The 22,930-nt window shown below is 40.5% G+C and overlaps 2 protein-coding genes across 5 annotated transcripts in view; both read left to right on the top strand.

Moving 5' to 3' along the window:
* Crebrf (CREB3 regulatory factor) overlaps window positions 1-20,770 on the top strand; it is a 65,360-nt gene extending 44,590 nt beyond the window's left edge. The window contains exons 7-10 of one of the 4 annotated variants that reach the window (XM_021221535.2): window positions 1,372-1,445; window positions 2,422-2,544; window positions 10,159-10,294; window positions 20,693-20,770. In XM_021221535.2, the coding sequence (XP_021077194.1) occupies window positions 1,372-1,445; window positions 2,422-2,544; window positions 10,159-10,274 (313 nt within the window). In that variant the 3' untranslated portion in view covers window positions 10,275-10,294; window positions 20,693-20,770. Of the gene's footprint in view, window positions 1-1,371; window positions 1,446-2,421; window positions 2,545-10,158; window positions 15,566-20,692 lie in introns of those variants that run through there. The other 3 variants (XM_029532935.1, XM_029532936.1, XM_029532937.1) reach the window with 3 other exon arrangements.
* An 11-nt stretch (window positions 20,771-20,781) lies between these two features.
* Bnip1 (BCL2 interacting protein 1) overlaps window positions 20,782-22,930 on the top strand; it is an 11,839-nt gene continuing 9,690 nt past the window's right edge. Inside the window, exon 1 of the mRNA XM_021221831.2 lies at window positions 20,782-20,967. Within this exon, the coding sequence (XP_021077490.1) occupies window positions 20,884-20,967 (84 nt within the window). The 5' untranslated portion in view covers window positions 20,782-20,883. The remainder of the gene's footprint in view (window positions 20,968-22,930) is intronic.

The raw sequence follows: 22,930 nt of genomic DNA on the forward strand, positions 1-22,930 counted from the left end.
ATAGATAGTCTTTATAGGAGTAGTCTACATTTTATATGCTTACCAGATGAATGCCTGTGAGATCTTTCCAGCTTTTAGCATGTTTGAATAAAGCTACTATAAACTTTGACTTAGAGATGTTTGGGTGGTTATGAATTTACATTTTTATTTTGATAAATGCCCAGGTCTATATAGTTTATCTTTGCAAAACAAACAAACAAAAAACCTACAAGTCATCTGTGCAATGGTGGTGCATGTATTTAATCCCAGCATTCAAGAGGCAAAGGCAGGTGAATCTCTCTGAGTTTGAGGCCAGCCTGGTCTACAGAGTGAGTTCCAGGACAGAAAGTTCTACAACAGAGAAACTTTGTCTCAAAAAAAAAAAACATCATAAAAACAAAAAACTATCAACCAAACTGTCTTCCAGCATAGCTCTGAGAACTGTTTTAACCCACCAGGAAGGACAGACAGTTCTACCTGCTTTACATCCTCTACAATAGCTGGACCTTGTCTGTTGCTCGCTCTTTCTTTCTTTCTTTCTTTCTTTCTTTCTTTCTTTCTTTCTTTCTTTCTTTCTTTCTTTCTTTCTTTCTTGTCACTTTAAGTGTCTACATACCACCTTTAGTTTTTGAAAGTGTACTTTGCTTTCTAATGTCGATTTGGCTAAATGGTGATGTGTGGTTTATAATTAGGTTCTTTGATAGGTACAAATAAACAAGTGACTTAGTTACTATTACAAGCATTTGAGGGCTTGAGAAATGGTTCAGGTTAAGAACACTCACTCTTTTGTGATACCCAAGTTTTGTTCCCAGCACCCACATGGTGCTCACAACTGCCTATAACTCCAGCTCCATGAGGATCCAACAGCCTCTCTGGCCTTTGCAGGCACCTACAGACATACAGCATTATACTCTCGACGACACACAAGTAAATAAAAATCAATCTAAAAAGAAAATGCCCTATGGGTGTAAGTGAGATGGCTTCACCAGATAAAAGTACTTGCCAATAGAGAGAACCTCATGAACAGGTTCAATTCCCAGATCCCACAGTAGGAGAGAACTTTCTAAAATCTGTCCTCTGACCTCCGTACATGTAACATGCGTCTGAACACATAGACACATTCACATACACTCTTACTCTCTACCACCCCCCACACACACACTCATTTACCCACATTCACTCTCTTCACTCTCTTGTTCTCTAACACATACCACACACTCATATATACTCTCATTCTCTAACATAGACACAGGAAGAAGAAAATTTCAAAGAGAAAAATGTCTGATAGTGATAAAGCATACTTATTTTTAATTTTTTTTTCTTATTCAAGGAAATACATTCTGAAGTCTCTTAAAAGAGAAAATGAACTAATAATAGCTCTTCCTTTCACAGAGCTTGTAGGCTAAAGAAGAAAGCCCAGTATGAAGCTAATAAAGTGAAGTTGTGGGGCCTCAACACTGAATATGGTAAACCTCAGTCTTCAACTTTGTTTTCTCTTTGGTTTGCATATTCTTGCCTGAGCTCTGTATACTGTTTACCTCTCCTCTGTTGTTGTTGTTGTTGTTGTTTGAGACAACATAGTCCCAGCAGTCCTGGAACTCATAATATACACCAGGCTGGCCTTGAAATTACAGGAGATTTATCTGCCGTTGCCTCCTGAGTGCTGGGATTAAAGGGGTGCAGCAGACCCAGCTTGGCTCTCCTATTTTGCAGTTATCTATCCAGGATGCCACTTGCCCAGCATCAGTTCATTCTTGTCTATAAGTGTGACTGTCTGGATCTCTGGTCCCTTAGACAAATGCTACTAGTGTTCTCATGAGCTAATCCATGGTTAGGTCTTTCTTGTTGTGATTGTGTTTCTAGACAGTGTGGACAACTGACTTGAGGATTTCCCTTCACTTGAACTGTGTAGATCATTTAAAATCTGTGTTTTTCAGGTTAGTTGTACATTGAAATAAATCCATGTGTATTTATTAAAATATAGACTCCTGGACTGTCTTAGATTTTCTGAATTGTAATAGAACCCAGGAATTCTCTTTTTCTTTTTTTTTTCTTTTTTCTTTTTGGTTATTGTTGAATATCTCAAATCTATAGCTTTGGCTAGCCTAGAACTTACTATAGATCAGGCTGGTCACAAACTTGCAAAGACCCTCCTGCTTATGTTTCCTGAGGACTGGGTTAAAGAGATTCACCATCATATCTAACATAATCCATATTTTTGGCATTTCCCCAGATTCTGGGTTATTTTGTTGTTTTTTTATGTTTTTTCTTTCATGGTTAGAAATCCATCCCAAGGCTTTGTCTATGTAGTAAGGTGAGTATTCACCCCCTGGACTGTGTTTGCAGCCCTTCCATTTTCAACTGAATATGGTTTTATTATAAAATTAAAAGTAAATTCTTTCATGTTAGTGACATTCTAAGTGTTTTTGTTCTGTCTTATAGACAATTTATTGTTTGTAATCAACTCCATCAAGCAAGACATTGTAAACCGAGTTCAGAATCCAAGAGAGGAGAGAGGACCCAGCATGGGGCAGAAGCTTGAAATCCTCATTAAAGACACTCTTGGTAAGGAGAACACTGTTAGAGAACAACAGCTTATGATGTACAGTGCCAGAGTCAAAGAGGAACTCCTTCCCTCTCCATGCCTGCTCTATCTGCCCCCACCTCTTGGTAGGGATTTATCTTCCTCAGCATTTTCACAGGGTTCTAACAAACTTGCATATCTGACTTCTCATCCCTGACCAGATTGTACACTGTGGAGAAGATCAGGGAGGCAGGCACAGAGAGGGCAGGTTGGTTGGTGGCTTGTGGGAGGACTATCTAGTATATAAATTTGAGATGCTACAGGGTCAGAGCTCAGCTGCAGTACGAGCAAGTCACCTGTTAGATCACACACTTCCTGAGGGCTGCACAGCTTATTGCTGTCCCAGAAAATCCCAGACATATCACATTAAAAGGCCAGTTGTTTATCTTGAGCACAATCAAAAACAATCTCAGATGAATAGCAGGTCTTAAACCGCCAGTATTGTCCTAGAAAATCACCTAGTGAAATTGCCTATAGGAAGTAAGGCAGTCTGCTTGGCCTAAGCAGATGGATGATTTTATGTGTTCTTTTGAAGTACTTCCATTATTCTTTTCCTTTAAAAGCATTTCATGTTTTGTTTAGTAGTTGGAAGGAAAATTTAGTTTTATAAGATAAAATTACTTTTTACCTTTTTGGTTTATAATGTAAAAGCTTTTGTATATCCATTAGTGTATGTTCTCTTATACTAGACAGATAACTTGACCTGTTAGAAAATGCTTGGCACACACTTTCTTTCCTTGCCTATCTTGAGATTGTTTCTCCTCCTCTTCTGGCATAAAATATTTTCTATTAAATAACTGATACTGCATTGGTATTTTTTGGTGGGTTGTTTGTTACTTTTGCCTAGATACAGACTATCCTCAAGCATGCTCGGCTGTTTTTCTCAGTGAGCACTCTGAGGTCTCTGTTACTTGACTTTGCTCTGCTTCTCCTGGGTACACCTTATCACCTGAAGGTCCGATCACCCTTGCTTAGCTCTGCTCTTTGTTGCTTCTTTAACCTTTTTATCTCCTTTTTTTTTTTTTTTTCATTTTCACTTTTTCTTATTCAGTATTCTTGTGTCGTGTTGTAGGGTATGAGTGCATTTGTGTGTGTGTGTGTCCTGGGCATGGAAGTCAGGGTCTCAAATATACTTGTCAAGAACACTACCACTGGGGCTGGTGGGATGGCTCAGTGGGTAAGAGCACCCGACTGCTCTTCCGAAGGACCAGAGTTCAAATCCCAGCAACCACATGGTGGCTCATAACCATCCGTAACAAGATCTGACTCCCTCTTCTGGAGTGTCTGAGGACAGCTACAGTGTACTTACATATAATAAATAAATAAATCTTTAAAAAAAAAAAAAAGAACACTACCACTGGAGAAGAGGAGGAGGAAGAAGAGGAGGTGAAGGAGGAGGAAGAAGAGGAGGAGGAAGAAAAGGAGGAGGAGGAAGAGGAGGAGGAAGAGGAGGAGGAGGAAGAAAGAAGGTGAAGGAGGAGGAAGAGGAGGAGGAAGAGGAGGAAGAAGAGGAGGAAGAAGAGAAAGAGAGAGATAGAGAGAGAGGAAGGAAGGAAGGAAGGAAGGAAGGAAGGAAGGAAGGAAGGAAGGAAAGAGAGAAAGGAAAGAAGACAGCGACGACAAAAAGAATACTACCACTCCTCTTCTTGCTTTCTTTTTTTTTTTTTTTTAACTAAAGGAATTTACCTTTTGTTTTGTGTGTTCTATGTTTACCATGTCAGAGGACATCTTGGAGGACTGGTTGTTTCCTACCATGTGGGTCCTGGGGAGCAAACTCAGGTTGTCAGGGTTGACAGCAGCCTTTACCCTCTGAACTACCTTTCAAGCTCCCTTCTGTTTTTTGAGGGTCTTTCTATATAATTTCAGGCTGATTCATACTTCGCAATCTTCCTGGTCTTAGCCCCCTTTCTTCATGTCTTTGTTTGTTTTTTATTTTTTTATAGTTAATATTTGTATGTATGAGTGTGTCGCATGTCACAACCACACCGTGAGTGTGGAAGTCAGAGGACAGCTAGGCACTGTCTGATTCCATAGACAGAACTCAGGTTGTCAGGCTTGGTGGAGAATGCCTTTATCCACTGAGCCGTCTTACTTGTCTTCTTTCATTTATGGACATTTTCTTTAATATCATGTAGTTTATTTTGAAATAATAGTGGATTAGGGCATTCATGATCCAGTCTTTACCCATCCTTCCATTGTTTGTAGATAAGATTTTATTCTCTTTTTTCTTAAAACCACTCTCTCATGGCATTTTACTGGATATTGGAGTTCTGAGGGCACCTGCTGGTGTTGCTAGGTTCTTAGGTTCCCGGAACAGAGATTTGGTCAGAAGAAAAGCTTTTGAAGGAGAAAGGCACTTCTGAGGATAGGTCATTTATGTAGTGCTTACTGTGTACCACATTTGTATGCAGTGAGGTTCTCTGTCACATGCTTGTCCCTCACATGCAGCCTTGGGAGAGTAGGGGGGGTGAGGTTCCAGTCTTTTTCTCTGTCATTTGTTCTCATGTGGTAATCGTTTTTAAAAGATTTATTTTTATGTGTATGAGTGTTTTGCTTGCATATGTGTGTGTGTGTGTGTGTGTGTGTGTGTGTGTGTGTGTACACGCGCCTTCAGGGGTCAGAAGAAGGTGTTGGGGTTCCTGAAACTGAAGTGGTTGTGAACTGTCTTGTGGTGCTTGTGGGTCCTCCAAAAGAAATTTGTGCTCTTAACCGCTGAGCTATCTCCAGGAGCTCGTATGCTCGTTGGTGGCTACTGTCCTGACAATGTTCTGGTGGCTCCATTTTTTTTTTTTTTCTTGAAAATTTTTTTTATTTAAAAAAATTTAGCAAATATAATACATTAGATTTTGTTAGGACCTTTTCAGTCAAATTTAGTCTTTAAATTTTTTATTAGGTTTTTTTTTTTTTTCATTTACATTTCAAATGCTATCCCAAAAGTCCCCTATACCCTCCCCCCGCCCTGCTCCCCAACCCACCCACCAGTCAAATCTATTCTTGTTGATTCTCCCCCTCTCCTGGTCTTCCCCATCCCCTTGTAGTCACTGCTTATGGTCACTTTGCCATTTTCATGTCGTTTGTGTCCTGGTATCCTCTCCCACACTCTGAACCCTTCTTTAGTTTCATAGCATGTCCCCACACACCTCAACATTCCTACTCAGACATAAACGAGGATTGACACGAGACCACAAGGTGTCCTTCTGAGTCACCTTTGTTAACATAATGCTTAGCAAATCTATTCATTTTCCTGAGGCTGTCATGACTGAAGTTTTTTTAAAAGTGGAATTTACAAAATTTTATTGTGTACAAACGACACCTTTTCATTATCCATTTGGTTTGGCTCAGATTAGCTTTTCTAGTTTCATGGAGTCGTCTCTTCTCAGTTTATAGCAGCTTACTTTCTACAGTTTTCATCTTACTTTATTCCAACTCATTCTTTCATACAGCTCCTGCCTTTCTTGTCAGTCTCGTTTCCAGTCCTTGTACTACCAGTGATTGTGGATATTACCAGCTCTTCTTCTGGCAGAGTTCTGACAGGGAAATTTTTTGTTTTTAATTTCTTTGCATCTTTCTGAAGTTCCTCACCTTAAGCTTACTCCTCGATTGAACAAAATCCCTATGGTTTCACACACAGACCTTGTTGAACTCTAATTTCTAGGGAATTCCCTGTTTAACTGCTTTAGACTTTTTGTTCTCAAGTTCATTGGTTCCTTTTGTTTGCTTTATATAGACTGTTAAAGCTGACATCACACACGTCTTGCAGATCTGGGTACCTTACTCCCACCTTGAAAATAAGGGATGCAGAAGAGTCCAGATCTCATGGAGATTCCTTTTCACTTGTTCATGTGCCATGGGCTGACTATTTTTAGAAATGGTTTTTCACCAAGTGTGATGCTTCATAATTCTAGCACTTGGGGGACTAAGGCAGGAAAAGCCCAATTTTGAGCCAACTAAAGCTTCATAGGGAGACCTCTTTTCTTTTCTTTCTTTTTTTTTATTAGATATTTTCTTTATTTACATTTCAAATGCTATTCCAAAAGTTCCCTATACCCTCCCCACGCCCCTGCTCCCCTACCCACCGACTCCCACTTCTTGGCCCTGGCATTCCCCTGTACTGGGGCATATATAGTTTGCAAGACCAAGGGGCCTCTCTTCCCAATGATGGCTGACTAGGCCATCTTCTGCTACATACGCAGCTCAGGGGGTACTGGTTAGTTCATATTGTTGTTGCACCTATAGGGTTGCAGCCCCCTTCAGCTCCTTGGGTACTTTCTCTAGCTCCTCCATTGGGGACCCTGTGTTCCATCCAATAGCTGACTGTGAGCATCCGCTTCTGTGTTTGCCAGGCACTGGCATAGCCTCACAAGAGACCGCTATATCAGGGTCCCTTCAGCAGAATCTTGCTGGCATGTGCATTAGTATCTGGGTTTGGTGGCTGATGATGGGATGGATCCCCAGGTTGGGTAGAGGAGACCTCTTTTCAAAGAGAGAAACAAAAGAGTTGATAGAGGTGTTCTCCAGGGCTGGAGGCGGGGCTCCTAACTCCTGAGCCAAAGTGATCCTCTTACTTAGCCTTCTGGGGCACTGAGACTGTAGACACAAGCACTTCTGAGCTCAGTTTTCCAGGGGTAGAATTTTTGTGGAGTTTGTTTTATTTTGTTGTTTTAGGGACAGGATCTTGCTATGTACCCATGGAGGGTTTGGATTTTAGGTGGGCATCTTGCCTGTCTACTTGTTTTATGTGGAGAAATAAATATAAATCTCTGCTACCACAGATGTGGTGACACATTCCTAGACATCGCAGTTGCTTGAGTTCATGTTGCGACTATCCTGGCCAATACAAACAAACACTCATCCTAAAATATTTGAATGAATGAATGAATGAATGAATGAATGAATGAAATGAAATGAATGCCTGACTACTATCATTCCAGAGTCTCTGTCAGGTTAAAAGCATTGGGATTTCTTTGTATTACTCGTTTGCTAGAACATTTGGAGCAGCTGTTGGGGTGTGGGCGTGGGCTTGTGTGTGTGTGTGTGTGTGTGTGTGTGTGTGTGTGTTTGTTTTGTTTGTTTTTGTTTTGTTTTGTTTTTTGGTTTATCGAGACAGGGTTTCTCTGTATAGCCCTGGCTGGTGTGTGTGTGTGTGTTTTGTGCTGTTCTTTATTCTTGGATCAATTACTTACAGATTGTTGTGTGCATTTTTCTTGGGGAGATATGAACTAACATGTTGATGCTAGATGAACACTAACAACAGAGCAAAGCAATGGTTTCTTGCCAGTCCACCTTGGTGAGCCTGTACATTTATCTGGCCTAGAGAGCATAAGTAAGGAGTGCTTGCAGGAACATTGGTTAGCTCTAGACAACTGTTACTTCACAGAGTCCCAGCCTATCATGGTGTTGCCCTCCTAGCACGTGCATCATAGAGGCAGAGGTAGAGGCAAGATGGTCGTTCAAGGTCATCCTGTGCTACATTGAGAGTCTAAGGCAACCTATGCTATACAAGACCTTGTCTCAAAAAAATTAACATAAAATTCCCCCAAAGATAAGAAGTTCTTTGCTTTTGCTAATCTTTTAACTTATTACCAGTAGTATTATTTATTAAGTATGTTTTGTTGACTGATATTCCTAAACAAGTCACCTTTCTCTTTTATGCTGTCTTTCTCTTTGCCTATAGATCCATGTTTTTGATAGAACTGAGAAAGGCTCTAACAAATGTGTTTTGAGTTTTACCTCCTATTTTGTTTTGAAATGCTTAATGTTTGAGTAGGAGTTAGTACTACTAGATCCTCATTATGCATTAAGATGTGAATCCTACAGTGGACGAAGAGGAAGAAATAGCACAGTGTGTGTCTGTATTTCATTGTCCTCATTCCACCATTTACTCTTATTTATTTCTGTTCCTGTATACTTGTGTGTTTGAGGGGAATATTTGGAGCTAACTTGTATTATGATTCTTTATTCCTGTGTCAGCATGCTTCTCTTAAAACAGAAAAAATTTGGTTTGGTTTTGTTTTAAAAACAGAGTCACTCTATGTATCTCTGGCTGTCCTGGAACTTGCTATGTAGATCAGGCTGGCCTCAAACTCACAGGTGCTGGGATTAAATGTGTGCACCACTACTGCAGCAAGTATGTTGTCTTAGCCACAGTACCAGAATTATATCTAGACCTATGCATACTGATGTGATCTCCATGTGGAGCCCAAGCTTACAAACCCCCCTGCTGCTAGCTCAGTTATGCCTGCCTGCCTGCCCCCTCTCTCCTTCTGTGCGTGATTGTGTGTCTGTTCTATATGAGAGTGATTTGTTGGATTTAATTACATCTCTTTTGTCCCTATTATTTCTCAGCCTTTTTTTTTTAAAGGCAATTCTAAGTAATTGATTTTCTGAGTACCCCAACATTTGGATTTACCTGTTTCTTATGGAAAGTAGAGTGATTTTTGTGTCTGTGTGTGCATGTACACACATATGCACAGTGTACATGCATATATTGTGGGGGCCTGTGTGAAGGCCAGATGTCAACCTCAGAAGTCATCCACCATGTTTTTTGAGTAAGATTTTAGGCTAAGCTGAATGGCCAGCAAGCTCCAGGGAGCCTCCCATCTCCGATGCTGCAGCTCTGGAATACACACACACACGCACATAACCTCACCCAACCTAACTTTTTACATGCTTGTCATCTAACTCAGGATTGAGCCCAAGATAGAGTTAGGCTTATTGGCAAGACTAGATCTCTCCTGTTTGATTAGTCAGGAGTGTAGTGTGAGTTTGTTGTGTTAGTGATCATTCTGAGCTTGAATGAATAGTTACAGTAGCATTGATATTTTTATGATTTGTTATATGTCTTTTAGTCAGTGATGAATGTTTTCATTTCTACTCTCTATTCTTTTTCTTATGTGTTACCATCTCCCCATTTCACCCTCAGACAAAGTCTCACTATGTAGCCCAGGCTAGCCTTGAACTCATGATCTTCCTGCCTTAACCACTCTAGTGCTGAGATAACTTGTGCTATCCTGCCTAGTTTCATTTTCCTTAATACTTAAAAAAAAATTCTTATACCTGCAACATTCTTATACTTGTGCTATATAAGTACTAACATTAAATATTTTCCTGGCCATCCAAAAGCAAATCAGCATACTTAGGCTGTTTGTAATTTCTCTCCCTCTTTTATTCCATCTTTTCTTACTCATTTTTATTTAAAATAAAAGGGAACTTAACATTGTATACAGTAATTTTAAAAATTGTCATGTGTATCTTTTGTGCTTACAGTTGTATGTGTATGTATGTACTACAGAGCACAGTGAAGTCCAAACAGGTGAAAGACACAGGCAGCAAACCGACAGGCTTAGGAAACAGCCTGCCAGTGGACCTTGGGTTTCTTTGGGAATTGTTATTTGTCATCTACCATGTTAAAGTGCCTCATGACTCTTGGTGTGGGTCTCCGTGGGAATGAAGTCTGCCATAGGATGGTTTTCTGGGCTGCAGTAGCAAGTTAGTGGAGCCCTTGTTTTGGGGCCAGTATCAGCTTTCAGACTTTTTCCCTTTCTTTATGCCTTCTCCATATTTGTGTCTTAAAGTATGCCTTTTATTCTCTTCAGGTCTCCCAGTTGCTGGGCAAACCTCAGAATTTGTTAACCAAGTATTAGGGAAGACTGCTGAAGGCAACCCCACTGGAGGCCTTGTCGGACTAAGGATACCAGCATCAAAAGTGTAATCAGCCTCATTGGACCACTGGTCAGAAATGTCTGTTTTTGTCATGTTATCCATTGTAAATTTTCATTCTGTTTTGCATGTCAGTTAGCATTATGTAAACATTTATAATTAGGTTACATTGTTTTAAAAACAATAGCATAAGTGAAGCATGATCCAAAATACTTGATTATTGCATTTTCAGAGCATAAACCAGTGACCCTGCTGCTGGCATGAGAAAGAAGCTCACACATTAAGTAAATGTGAGGTACAGATTGTAAACGTTTGTTGAAGCAGAATGTTTTGGATGAGTGAATATATTAGTATAATGCTAAGTGTTAAGGTGGGTTTATGCTCTGAACCACACAAAAATACCGAGGAAGCATTTTTTTTCAAAGTCCATTTAGATTGTTTTTAGAATGACTACTTTTTGTTCTAATCTTTTACAGCCATTAATCTCACATGTACATGGTGCACCCAGCACTTATGTGTGTACCATGTCTAGATGTTTATTTTCAGAACTCAATATGATATATATATAAATAACACACACACACACACACACACATATATATATATAATTGTCTGTGCAAGTAAGAAAAAAGCATATTCTTTGTGCCTTGTATTTTGAGGAAACTCTAAAACTGGTAATATTTTGTATGATGAAAATCCTAATGAGGAAAACCAAGATATATAGATGAGAAAATTATGGGGTTTAAATGTCTTTTTGTTCCAACTCTTTTTCAGATTTTTTGAATGTATATAGGACTATGTTGAAATGTAGATATATGCCACAGAGTCTGTGTATTGTATAAAAAACAAAACAAAAAACAAAAACAAACAAAAAAGATGGCTCTAGAAAACTTCTATTTCGGTACTTGACCGGAAGAAAATACTTGCACATTATTGCGATTGTTTTATTTTTTCTACCAAAGACAAATGCAACTGGTATGACAGACTGCCAGTCTAAGTAAAGTTTTGCACAGCTTACATGATACTGTATGAATGTATGAAACAAAGAGAAAAAATTAAAAGGTCAGGGTTAGGGATCTTACTCAACTGTGAACTTTATTTCTGTTTGGGTCCAATTATCTACAGAAGGAGCATCCATACATACAAATATTATTTTGCTGTCCTCTAGTTTGCTTCCATAGTAGATAAGTTGGTGGCCACTTAGGTGTCTTTTACTTCTGCAGTTATTGTAGGAAATTTTAATATATTTCATATTAGTAAGCTATTGATAAAATAGTTTTTGACTTTGGAAATTAAAGTTTATTTAGCTTATTGTAGTATACTTCCACCAAACAACCAAAATACAGATTATTTTTACCATATTATGTGTATATATATATATATATATATGTAAAGAGATAAAAAAGCGCTAAAAATATCTAATACTTTAGTTGCCACTTTTCCAATTGATGTATTATTGTGCATGTAATATTTTCAAAGATCAACACAAGCTTAAAACAAATTTATAAATTTTTATATTTTTGTACAGGTATTTTCTTCAAACTTACATGTGACTTATCTTCTGTAGTTTCTAGACTTGAGGAACATGAACACATTTAGTTTTTAGGTGCTCTTCTGGCTCACGTAAACTGCTTTATTAGTCAGTTTGTAACTGTGTTCAAGCTTTACCTCTTGATGAGAAAGTCCTATGTCAAGGCAGCATTATAAACCTCCCCACAGGCCCTTCCATCCTGTCTTTCTTGACTGTTTTATCTCAAATCTTGTGTTTGGAACTATGAAAACTGGTGGCTTCAAAAGTAAAAACAAACATATCTAGAAGAAAAGCCTGAAATGTCAGACATAGTTGCTGCTTCTCCACCATCTTTTGATAGAACTAAGATAGTTGTCCTTGGTCTGCACAGGAGTTTCTTTCCTTTTTCTTTCTCCTCCCCTTTTGTAAGCTATAGCACATGAAGGTTCAATTAGAAAACACAGTTACAATCCAAAAATGTGTCTTACTTGCCTTTGACATCATGAATCATAAGAAACCAAGACTTGTCTTGACATGTTAGCTGAAACTGTGACAAAGTTCCTATGTGTTTGGTGGAAATGTACCTCTTAGTTCATCCATCCTAACAGATAATAAGCTCACATGTCATGGTTAGCAGGATTAAAGTTTTACTTTTTAGGTGGGAAAAAGCAAACCATAGGTTCACAAATGGAAGTGTATGAAGTCTTGAAAGTGTTCCAGAATATGGCAGGTTTGCAGGCAAGTGAATATCGCTTCATGATAGTGATTCAGTTGGTGAAGTTTATAAAATTGCCCCTTTCTAGCTACCCTGTTTTAGGAATTCTGGTTTTTTTGATATCCTTTTCTTGTCTGCAAACCAGAATTTGATTTTTTGGTCTTGCATTTCAAAAAACTTTGAATCTGTTTAGTAGATTCCATAACCATGCATTTCAGTGTTTTATATGTACTCCTTAAGTTAAATAGTTGAAAGCCTTTAAATAGTTGAGCTTTTTAATGTTGACACTTTATTTTGTACCTATTTATATATGTATGTATATCTTAGAAAAGCACTTTGTTATAAAATTGCATTTTATATGATTCCTGCCATTTGCTGCTAAACTTGGGCTGGTCAGAACGCTGCAGCGATACTTGATCTAAATAAAAACCTGGCAGTAAAATGTAGAGTGCAAGTTAAATCCTCTTGCTGTTTAAGATGACATAGGCAAGCTGTGCAGCTTTACATTTTAACCAGGGGACTCTGTGGCATTTAAAACCGTCTAGAAATGGTTGTACTTTTAATGCCAGTAATGAACTGCTTCCTCTGTTGTCGTTAAAATATCCTACACCTAGTGTATCACAGACGGTTCTCATGAGTATGTAAAAACCCAGCAGTTGTATATGTTGTATTTTTAAAAATCGTGGCATGTATTTTTGGGTGGAAATCATTAGAGTAAGAGCTGTCTAAAGGTTTTCTGTGTTCATACATGGTATACAGAGAGCTCATGAAGTCCAGAACCTTCCCTTAAGTGAAGGCATTGTGAATTCTCCTCAGATAAACCCACTGTTCCAAAGGCAACCAGAAACTGACGATAGTTACTACTACAGTAAAAAAATAAAATAACAATGAACCTTCTGCTTCCTGGCTTCAGATACACTGGATTCTTTAGTCTGTGCCCACATGAGAGCATGCTGTCGGGCTGCTCCTATTAAAGTTGCGTGTGAGTTTTCCAATCAGTGTGGTTGCTTGCTGTGCTGTACCATGTGTGGGTTATCCTTTCCATGTCCTTCATGAGAGATTTGGGTGTGGCTTGATCTTGTGCCTTACTTGTACACTTAAATGATACATCTGCATTCCTTCCCAGTTCCTAAACCTTAACTTTGTTCTTTTTGTAAGAGAATCAGAACTATTCCAGAAGCATCATGAAGAATTTCAGATGGGCATGGTTTCATAGTTCCCTCTCTTTGTAGTTGTTTTATACTTGTATGAGAGAACAGTTTTGAATGATCTTCGAGTATTCTTGTTACATCCCTTCTCTCTGACTTTTGTGAGGTTGTCCTGCGTCTCTCTGATGCTTGGCTTCATTCACACATTAGCAAGAGTCTGCATTTACAGACAGGTGTGTTCACGTCATCTGCTTGAAAGTGATGATTTTGTTTTCCAGAAGTTTTTAGGAGAAGAGTATCCATTTTGTTTGTTTTTTTACAACAGATGACAAGTCTCTTTAAAAGCAACTGAAGTACAGTACTTTTGAAATACAATGCTATTGGTATGAAGTTCTCTTTTATATATAATATTCATACAATTATCTGATGTTTGCCTTCATTAATAAAGCTGTTAGTTTATTCACCAAAATGTCAAGAATGGATGTGCTTTTCTTTATTCCATATATTTAAACAATATTTTAGCTGCTAAGATTTAGTTAACTTCCTAAGAAATGAATTCAAGTTGCCTTCAGCAAGAATTAACAAAACTCATGTTCCCTTTCTTTATATAGTCTTCCTAAACTTCTGTTCAACTACTTTCTGGTTAATTATGTGACAGAATGTTAGCATCTCTCTAAATCTTGAAACTTGAATTTTGAGAATGCATTGATTTCAGTGTTAATGGAAAAGGTCTCAGCTATGTTTCTAGTGGAGTCTTTTGTGGAATACCATTTCCCATGGAACTGCGACCACTTGCACAACTTTGCACAGAGCTGCAGTCTTGTTCCTCCCTGGATCGTGACAAATGAGTCCCACACAGTGCTGTAACATTGTGAATTCTACCGTGATTTTTGTCATCTTAAATAAGGGCATTATGAGAAAATGACTCCCTGTCTTTTTTTTTTTAATATTTCAAACACAGTGGGATGAAACAACGTCAGAAGTAGGGATGGTGGTTTCGTTTTAAGGAATAAGGATGTTGGAGGGATGTGATGAAAATGTACTACTGAGAATCCCACACTCCCCAGCAAGTGGGCTATGTGTTGAAGCATAGTCCCCATGCTTAGTAAACCGACTGAAATAGAAATCACGCCTAGGAACTGCTCTACGCCAAACTCTGCCGTTGTGTTTTGAAGAGACTTTTGGAGGTGGCAATAAGGTGATAAAATCTTACAGCTACTTCCAAATAGTATTTTGGAGTTGAAGACTCCATGGCTAGTAAAGAGCACCCAGATTTGTGTCTCAGTGTGCCAAGTGTGAACTGGGATTGCCTCTTTAGTAACAGTGTAAACACCTAGTGTAGTTACTCAGTTCCGGGTGCCAGAAGTGGGACTGATTCTGTGTCTTGCCCTTTGTCCTTTGGGGTTTTTTGTTTGTTTGTTTTCAGAACTAAATAACAAAACTGTATGTGTACTGTATTTGCTTTTCCACATGTTTTGCGACACTGTACTCCCACTGCCTGCTATTGTCTTCTTGCCCTAGAGTCTGTCCTGTGGCGTAGCATTTGTGGTTAACAATGACTCCGGAGCTGCCAACATGGAAGGGCAAGAATACAAAGCATTTGCTCCTATGGTTTGGCAGCCTCTTCGAATAGTTTCCCTTAGGATCCTGTCTGTGATATGATCATAAATACTCCATAGTTTTGTTTATTCCCTGCCCCCAGCTGGAGCTGTGACTATTGGATTCAGTCTTGTCTTTTGTCTAGAAAGAATTGTTATCTTGTTCACGCATGAGCTGTTTAAAAATTATTCAACATTGGTTAATAGCCGTGCAGTTTTCCTTTTAGGAGAAGGCCATGCACAGGTTACTTTGTTTTCTGTCACCCTCTAACCTGTCAGCACTTGTAGTTAGACACAGAATCATCAGTGTATGCAGCACCCTTTGTAATTTAAAATAAAAAATATGAAAAGGTTTTGAATTGTTTGCCTCATGTTTTGTCTTTTCTCCTTTCTGTTGCCTGCATGCAACACAGCAGCCATCCATTCCTCAAGACAGCCTGTTCAAAGACTATTCCAGCCTCACACAGCAGAGGGAGCCGACTCTGCTGCCTCTCTGGGGCATGTACAGAGAGAGCTAAGGTTTATTGACATCCTAAGATGGCTTTTAATTTATTTAAGTGAGATTAGCTATACAGAAATTATTTGATAGAAACATTTGCTTTTCTGTAAACAATAGTTTATACTTAATTTGTCCTTTGATAACTTGGACAAGAGATTTCTTCAAGAAAAACAAGTATCAAAACCATCTTTAGGCCAGGGGAGCTGTGAGCCTAACCCAGTGGAACCTGCCTGGGTGAAAGTGGCATAGGAGTAAATGTTCATCATGCCAGGATGGATGTGTAGATGCTGTGTTACAGAAGGATGGAAGAGATCTCCACAAAATCAGTCCACCAAAGAGGTTGTCGTGTGGCCAGAAAACACAAGCAAAGTTGAAATGATAACATCCTGTGGGGATGTTAAAGAAGACACTGAGGACTGGGAGATAGCAAGGTTTCTAGAGTGTCAGGTGAGCATGAGGATCTGAGTTCCATCCCCCACACTCAAGTGAACAGCAAGGTCTGATGTGGACACTTGGCAGATCCCTGGGGCCCACAGGCCAGTAGAGCCTTCTTGGAAACGTGGAAGCCAAGACCTGTCCCCAAAACAGGACAGCACCTGAGGGATGACACCTGAAGCTGACCTCTGGCCTATACACAGACACCTAAGACTTGAACTTGTTGACTGTGAGTTTCTGCCTGCAGCAAAACTCACTTTAATCCGGTCTGGGTTCATCCTGAGAGGCGGGCTGGCCTGAAATGGAATGTGCGAGAGAAATTTGGAAGCCAGGACAAATATATTCTGATAGAGGCTCGAAGTTTAATGTAGGAACTCAGTTTATATAGTGTGGGAAAAAACCCCAGTCCCCAACCCCCAGTCTTTGAAGGCACAGGTGAATGTCCGTGGGTGGGTTCAAGGATCAGGGCACAGATGAATGTCCTTAGGTGTAGGCGGGTCCAAAGGATGTTGTCTTCTGGGACAAACTGGTTTTCTCAGCAGGCGTGGAGACAAGGCACAGCAGAGCGGCTCTGGTGGATCTGAAGGTTACTGCCAGTGGATCTTAGCGCCTGCAGGGGGCTGGGTTTTGAAGGACAGTGATTAGCAAAACAGTAAGGTAGGCTTGGCAGATAACTGCAGGTGGTCCAGGGGTGAGAGAGCTGGGAGACCCCAACAGTTGACAATCCCTACCCCCAGTTTGAGTGATACTGAGGCCATAAAAAAGCAAAGTAAATGTACTTTCCTGTGGGTGGATTCTCCTTCAGAACTTAAGTTTGAAGACCACTCATTACAAGGGCTCTTCTCAAAGTGTTGCTTTTTTTTTTTTTTTTTTTTTAAGATTTATTTATTTATTATATGTAAGTACACACTGTAGCTGTCTTCAGACACTCCAGAAGAGGGCGCCAGATCTCATTACGGATGGTTGTGAGCCACCATGTGGTTGCTGGGATTTGAACTTAGGACCTTCAGAAGAGCAGTTGGGTGCTCTTACCTGTTGAGCCATCTCACAAGCCCAGTGTTGAGTACTCTTAGGAGCTAGGTAAACTAGGTCTTCCATGATATCAATGAGATACATCAACTAGTAAGTTCCTGAATTCCTTTGTTCTTTTTTGAGGGGGCGGGGGCATCTGGTTCTCTTGTGTAACAGTTCTGGCTGTCCATCCTTCAATTTACTTTGTTGACCAGGCTGGCCTCAGACTCACAGAGATCTGCCTGCCTCTGCCTCCCAAGTGCTGGGATTAAAGGCGTGCACCACCATACATGTTTTAACTGATGAATTCTTAAGCAACAGTGCAATGAAGAATTTGAAAGAAAAATACTGAGAAGTTCTGTCCTAATTCAGCTGAAAATTTTAGAATTAGAAGATAGTAGACATCCTTACGTATGGAGGTGGCACCCCTTAAACCTTGCTAGTTGTCTTAATAAGAGCCTCAGCTACTATCAGGCCCAGTGAGGGTGGTGGCCTTGTCCCTTCTACAGAAGAGTCTGACAGCACTCAAATGATAGGACAAGCCCTATATCCAGCCAAGGATAATACAGAAGTTCAGTTCATACTCCAGTCTGCCTGAGGTGTTCTGAGGACAATTCATACTTACCTCAGGTTTGCCAGGCCAGTATTTGGAAGAATGCCCATGCAGAGGAAAACAATCTGTTTAAAATGTGAAAGTCAAAGATCTAAAGCTAGTCAGTGTAGAGTACTCGAAGACAGATACTGAACAAAAGGAGCAAAATTAGAAGGGATTCAGGACTGGGTGCAGAGGCCATGTGATTGCTCCTTGAAGACAGCCTCAAGCTTAGGGATGTCTTATTGGAACAAAAGGCTTAGAAAGAAGAGATGGGGGGAGCTCCTTGCTTTGACTGTTGCAGACACAACTGATTGCATAGAAATTTCCCCGATAAGGATGATAGGCTAGGATGCAGACACATGAAAACAATCTGTCCAGGGTTGACTGGGTTTTCTCCAGTGCCTTAAGTGGGGAGCTTTACCCAGAACATTGCAGTGATTTGAATGGCAACCTAGTTCTTTTAAAAGTTTTTCATTTTAAAATAGTGCTTGGATTAAAGAACAGAAAATGTACTAAATTGAAAGAAAAGTGTACTATGGAGAATACAGAAGAAACTTGAATGAAAACACACACTGGATTCCAGAGCAGAACCTGTCAACAACTTAGGAGTTACTGGTACTCTGGTACTGAGTCACATTGAGAATGTGACTCCCATCTTAACAAAACAAACCAAGAATGTGTTAGTGAGAGAAAAATTGGTGTGAAATATGTTGTAGTTGGAAGAGGATAAATCAAGTATTTAATCCTCTGTATAGAAACATTTAGAGCATGAGTAGACGGGCAAGTAGATTAGAGTTTGAAAGTAGCCTGAGATATATGGAAAAACAGCATGGTCAATGTGGCACCCAGAACCAAAGGGAAACAAATGGGGCCTTTGCTTAATGTTGGAGCCACTGAGTAACCTAGAAAATGTGAAACTGGTTCTGTATCTCACACTGTGAACCATATATATATTTCAAAATGGCTAAGGATACAAGTGTTTTTAAAAAGCATAAGCAGTAGAAGGAGATGTGGACAATCCTAAATCCTTGTAGAAGAGGAAGGACTTTTTAACATAGACCCAAGTCCAGAGTCATAAAGATCTTCCAATGCTATGCAAAATTATGAAAATTTAAATCCTCTTTAAGGTAAAAAGCTCCATCAGCAAAGTCAAAAGTCTACGAATTCTGCAGCTCATGTGAATACTAATACAGAAAGGGCTCCTGTGAACTAATTCAGAGTAGCTTGATGACTTAGTAGGAAAATGAGCAAAGTAAATGTGATATCTTTGAAACATTTCTTAGTCTCATTCATTATGAGAGATGCAAAAGAAAGGCGTTTTTTTTGAGAAAGAGACTAAACGATAATACCAGTGTCGGCACAGCAAGCTGGTAGGGCTATAGGAAGTCGGCATTTGCACAGTTTTGCTGATACAATGTAAACTGATATAACCAGGATGAGGAGACAGGGCTTCACACCAGTCCTGGCTGGTTTGGAACTCACTATATATGCTAGCCTGGCTTGGAACTCATGGGAATCTCCCTGCCACTACTCCTTGAGTGCTGGGATAAAGTCATATGCCACCACACCCAGATAAAAAGGATATAGGAAAGCTTGTGTGGAGCTAAAATACATGTCTAGTAGCTGCTGTGTTAATCAGTACCTGTAATTCCAGCAGCTCTAGTTCATCCTTGGCTGCATAGGTAGTTGGAAACCAGCTTGGGCTATGTGAGACCCTGCCTCAGAAAAGCAAAGATAAAATACTTAAGGCCTTTCACCTGTCCCATGTGTTCTGTCATCATCCTCCTCCCTCTCCTCCTTTCACTCCTATAGCCTAACAAACAAGTTCAGCTGCTGGGCAGAAGCATTTAATAGAAAATGGCTGCACATAGGGAAGTAACTCCCAGAGTGTTTCTTTTCTTTTCTTTTCTTTTCTTTCGAGACAGGGTTTCTCTGTGTTGTCCTGGCTGTCCTGGAACTCACTTTGTAGACCAGGCTGGCCTTGAACTCAGAAATCCACCTGCCTCTGCCTCCCAAGTGCTGGGATTAAAGGTATGCGCCACCACGCCCAGCACCCAGAGTGTTTCTTAACAGTACATGTGTGTATAGCAACTAGCGAGCATTGAGTTCAATGCTACATTATCAACAGTGCTAGGAACGATTCATGTCTTACCTCATTCCATCCTCTAGGTGACCTTAGGAGTGATGCTAATGAGGAAACTAGAGCAAGGTGGCTGACTACAAGCCTGGAATCCAGGCCTTTGATACTTGCAGCCAGCTACTGAACACCTTTTAGGAAGTGGGTGGTACAGGGTGCTTTGGGACAGGCAGGCATGGAGACTGGGGGTGGGGGCTGTGTGTGCAGTTTGAGAAAAACATTTTAAAAAGAGGGAATCCCATATCCAAGACTACAGAGCCTGGAGAATCCTGGAGGGTGGGGGGAAAGTGGCTGGTGGTGTTGAGGGCTTAAGAAATAGTAATTTTATAAAACACTACCCTTCTTTGAGGTTTGCATTGATATTGTTTCTATCAAAACTACACCACACAGTCAAAACTACTATGAGATACTTGGAATCCAATTCTACACAAAGGGCAGGACCAGAGCCATAGAAATGTGTAAGGACGGCAATGCAGCAGGATCATGGTTGTACTAATGGAGGTGCCCCAGTGACCTGTATTTAATTCTGCACCTTCACAAGATTTGTGTCTTACTCCATAATGCATACCTACTGTAGAAATTTTGTTTTAAATTTTAAAGAAAAAAAAAATGTAACTTTGGTGACATCCTAATTGATCCTTTTTTTTTTTTTTTCTATTCAAAAGGTCACTAGACTAGCGGGTTGTTGTTGTATCCCTAGTACTGGGAACAAAGCTGAAGGCCATGTGGCATGCTAGCCCATCATCACCTGAGTTGTATTTCCCCCTCCCCTCACCCCAACTCTAATGGTTCTTCATAATCACATTTCACTTTTCCGTTTAGTAGGAGCAGACCAGAGAAGTTGTGCGTGTTCTACGTGACAAGAAAAGTTTCAAGTCTGGACTGGCGACCTGGTTTGAGCCACACGGGGTCTCCCGCAGCATCACATTTGGAAAAGTACAGAAAGGCGGGCAGGAGCCACGTGAACGCGCTCAAGCTTGGCTGCTGCCGCTCGCCGTAGCCGCATTTCCAACATGGCGACTCCCCAGGATGTCCACGTCCGGATCTGTAACCAAGAGATTGTCAAATTCGACCTGGAGGTGAAGGCGCTTATCCAGGTACATATTCTTAGGCTCCTGTCCGGCTCTCGATGGCCGCCTTGACATTTTCCAGAATATTCGCGCCTGGTCCCGTTCCAGGATAGCTCCTCAGGCACCATTCGGTCGGTTCCCCGAGATCACTGACCTTCAGGGCTTTTCTTTTGCGAACTGTTGGTTTGCCCACCCCTGAGGTACCCTAACAACGCCGCTCCCTTTCCTTGGACTGCAGTCGTGCTGGGCTAGCCCGCCCACCCGCAGATTCGGCAGTAGTCCCGCCCCCCCTCCCCCCCTCTCGCATCCCACGCCCACTTCCCTAAATTAGGGACCCTGAGGGCACCCAAAGCCACCTGGCCCGACAGTCCCTGTCCGAAGCTAACTAACTTAACCTGGGACATGGTTGTAATTTTTTGAATGAAGAATTCAAATATTGTGCTAAATCCTGGGTCAGAAGGCAGGCAGTGCCAGTACTAGGACGTGGATGGGGAAAGCCCTCCTAGGAAAAGCATTTTAGAGCTTCCCTATCCGGAAACAGACCGGAAAATGAGGCACTGGAAGCAGGTCTAAGTAGGAGACAGTAGTGCAAGAAATCGAACACAAGCAAGAACAGGGAATGTAGAAATGGCTCCAGAGTTTGGCAAAAAGAACCCAACCGGCTCCGGCTCAGAATACAAACGGTGACAGCAAATAAGGAAAGGGTAGGTTTCACCTAGAGCTGGGTTCACCATCCCCAGTGCTGCATAAATGGCTGTGCCTAGCTGCTGGGGTAAGCTTTTTGTTTTACCTATAAAAAGGAGGGTGGGGAGAAGTGTGCTCTGGTAAGCCAGATGTACACTCTGCCACATTAGCAGTTCATCCTGTGCTGTGGGAAGTGTGATTTCGTAAGTAAGCTAGAGAACAGGTGAAGAAACGCCGCAAACTTTACTCCTGAGATGTGCAAACAAAAAAAAAAAATGGGCCAATTCTAGAAAAATAAACAAGATTTATACAAGTGAGATTACCAGAGGCTGGGTGTAAATTTAGCTCAGAGTAGAGTTAAAGTTTAGCCATGTGCAAGGCTCTGGTTTCAGTCCTCAGAGTGCATCTATAACTACATATACATACATAAAACAAAGTTGCTAGTGTGGTGGCTCTAGCACTTGGGAGGCATATGCAGAATCATCATGCATTTGAGGCCAGCCTGTACTACATAGAGTCTTCAGAAACAAACAAACAAACTTTATATCCAAAATTTGAAAAGTTGGGTTTTCATAGTATATCATAATATGAAATTATATAATAGTATCATAATACTTTATATTATCATAAAGTTTCCTGTTAGATAGGTCTCTTGTGACATATGTGTTTTGGGTTCTTATGGTTACTAGTGAGTAAGCATAGCCCCATACATTGTATTCTTACAGTGTTCTAGCTATTCTGCTAAGTGTTCTACACAGAGAAATACGATCATGACGTAGGTAAGATGAAGAAATGGAGGCACAGAGAACTTAAGTTTTCCAAGATTGCACTAATAAACTGCTGTAAGCAGGATTTAGCTTGTCTAGAACCCGCTCTAAAATTTGGCTCTCATAATTCTGGCTTTCTTTCCAGAAGCAAATTCTCAGTCCATTTTGACTTGCAACAGATGGTTTGTAAATCAGACTAAATTAATTTTGTTACAGGTCACTAGGGATTTAGGCATCAGGATTTTAGAGTTGGAAGGATCTGAACTTACATTATTTTTTAGATGCCTATTTTTGTTGAACATGGAAGCTGTTTAAGCCTTTCCTAGTGAATAGCACTTTGTTAAACATCTAAGTCAAGGCCGGGCGTGGTGGCGCACGCCTTTAATCCCAGCACTCGGGAGGCAGAGGCAGGCGGATTTCTGAGTTCGAGGCCAGCCTGGTCTACAGCGTGAGCTCCAGGACAGCCAGGGCTACACAGAGAAACCCTGTCTCAAAAAAATAAAATAAAATAAAAGCATCTAGAGGTTTACCTGTTTATT

This window comes from Mus pahari, chromosome 21 (assembly GCF_900095145.1).
Source record: "Mus pahari chromosome 21, PAHARI_EIJ_v1.1, whole genome shotgun sequence".
Classification (NCBI taxonomy): Eukaryota; Metazoa; Chordata; class Mammalia; order Rodentia; family Muridae; genus Mus; species Mus pahari.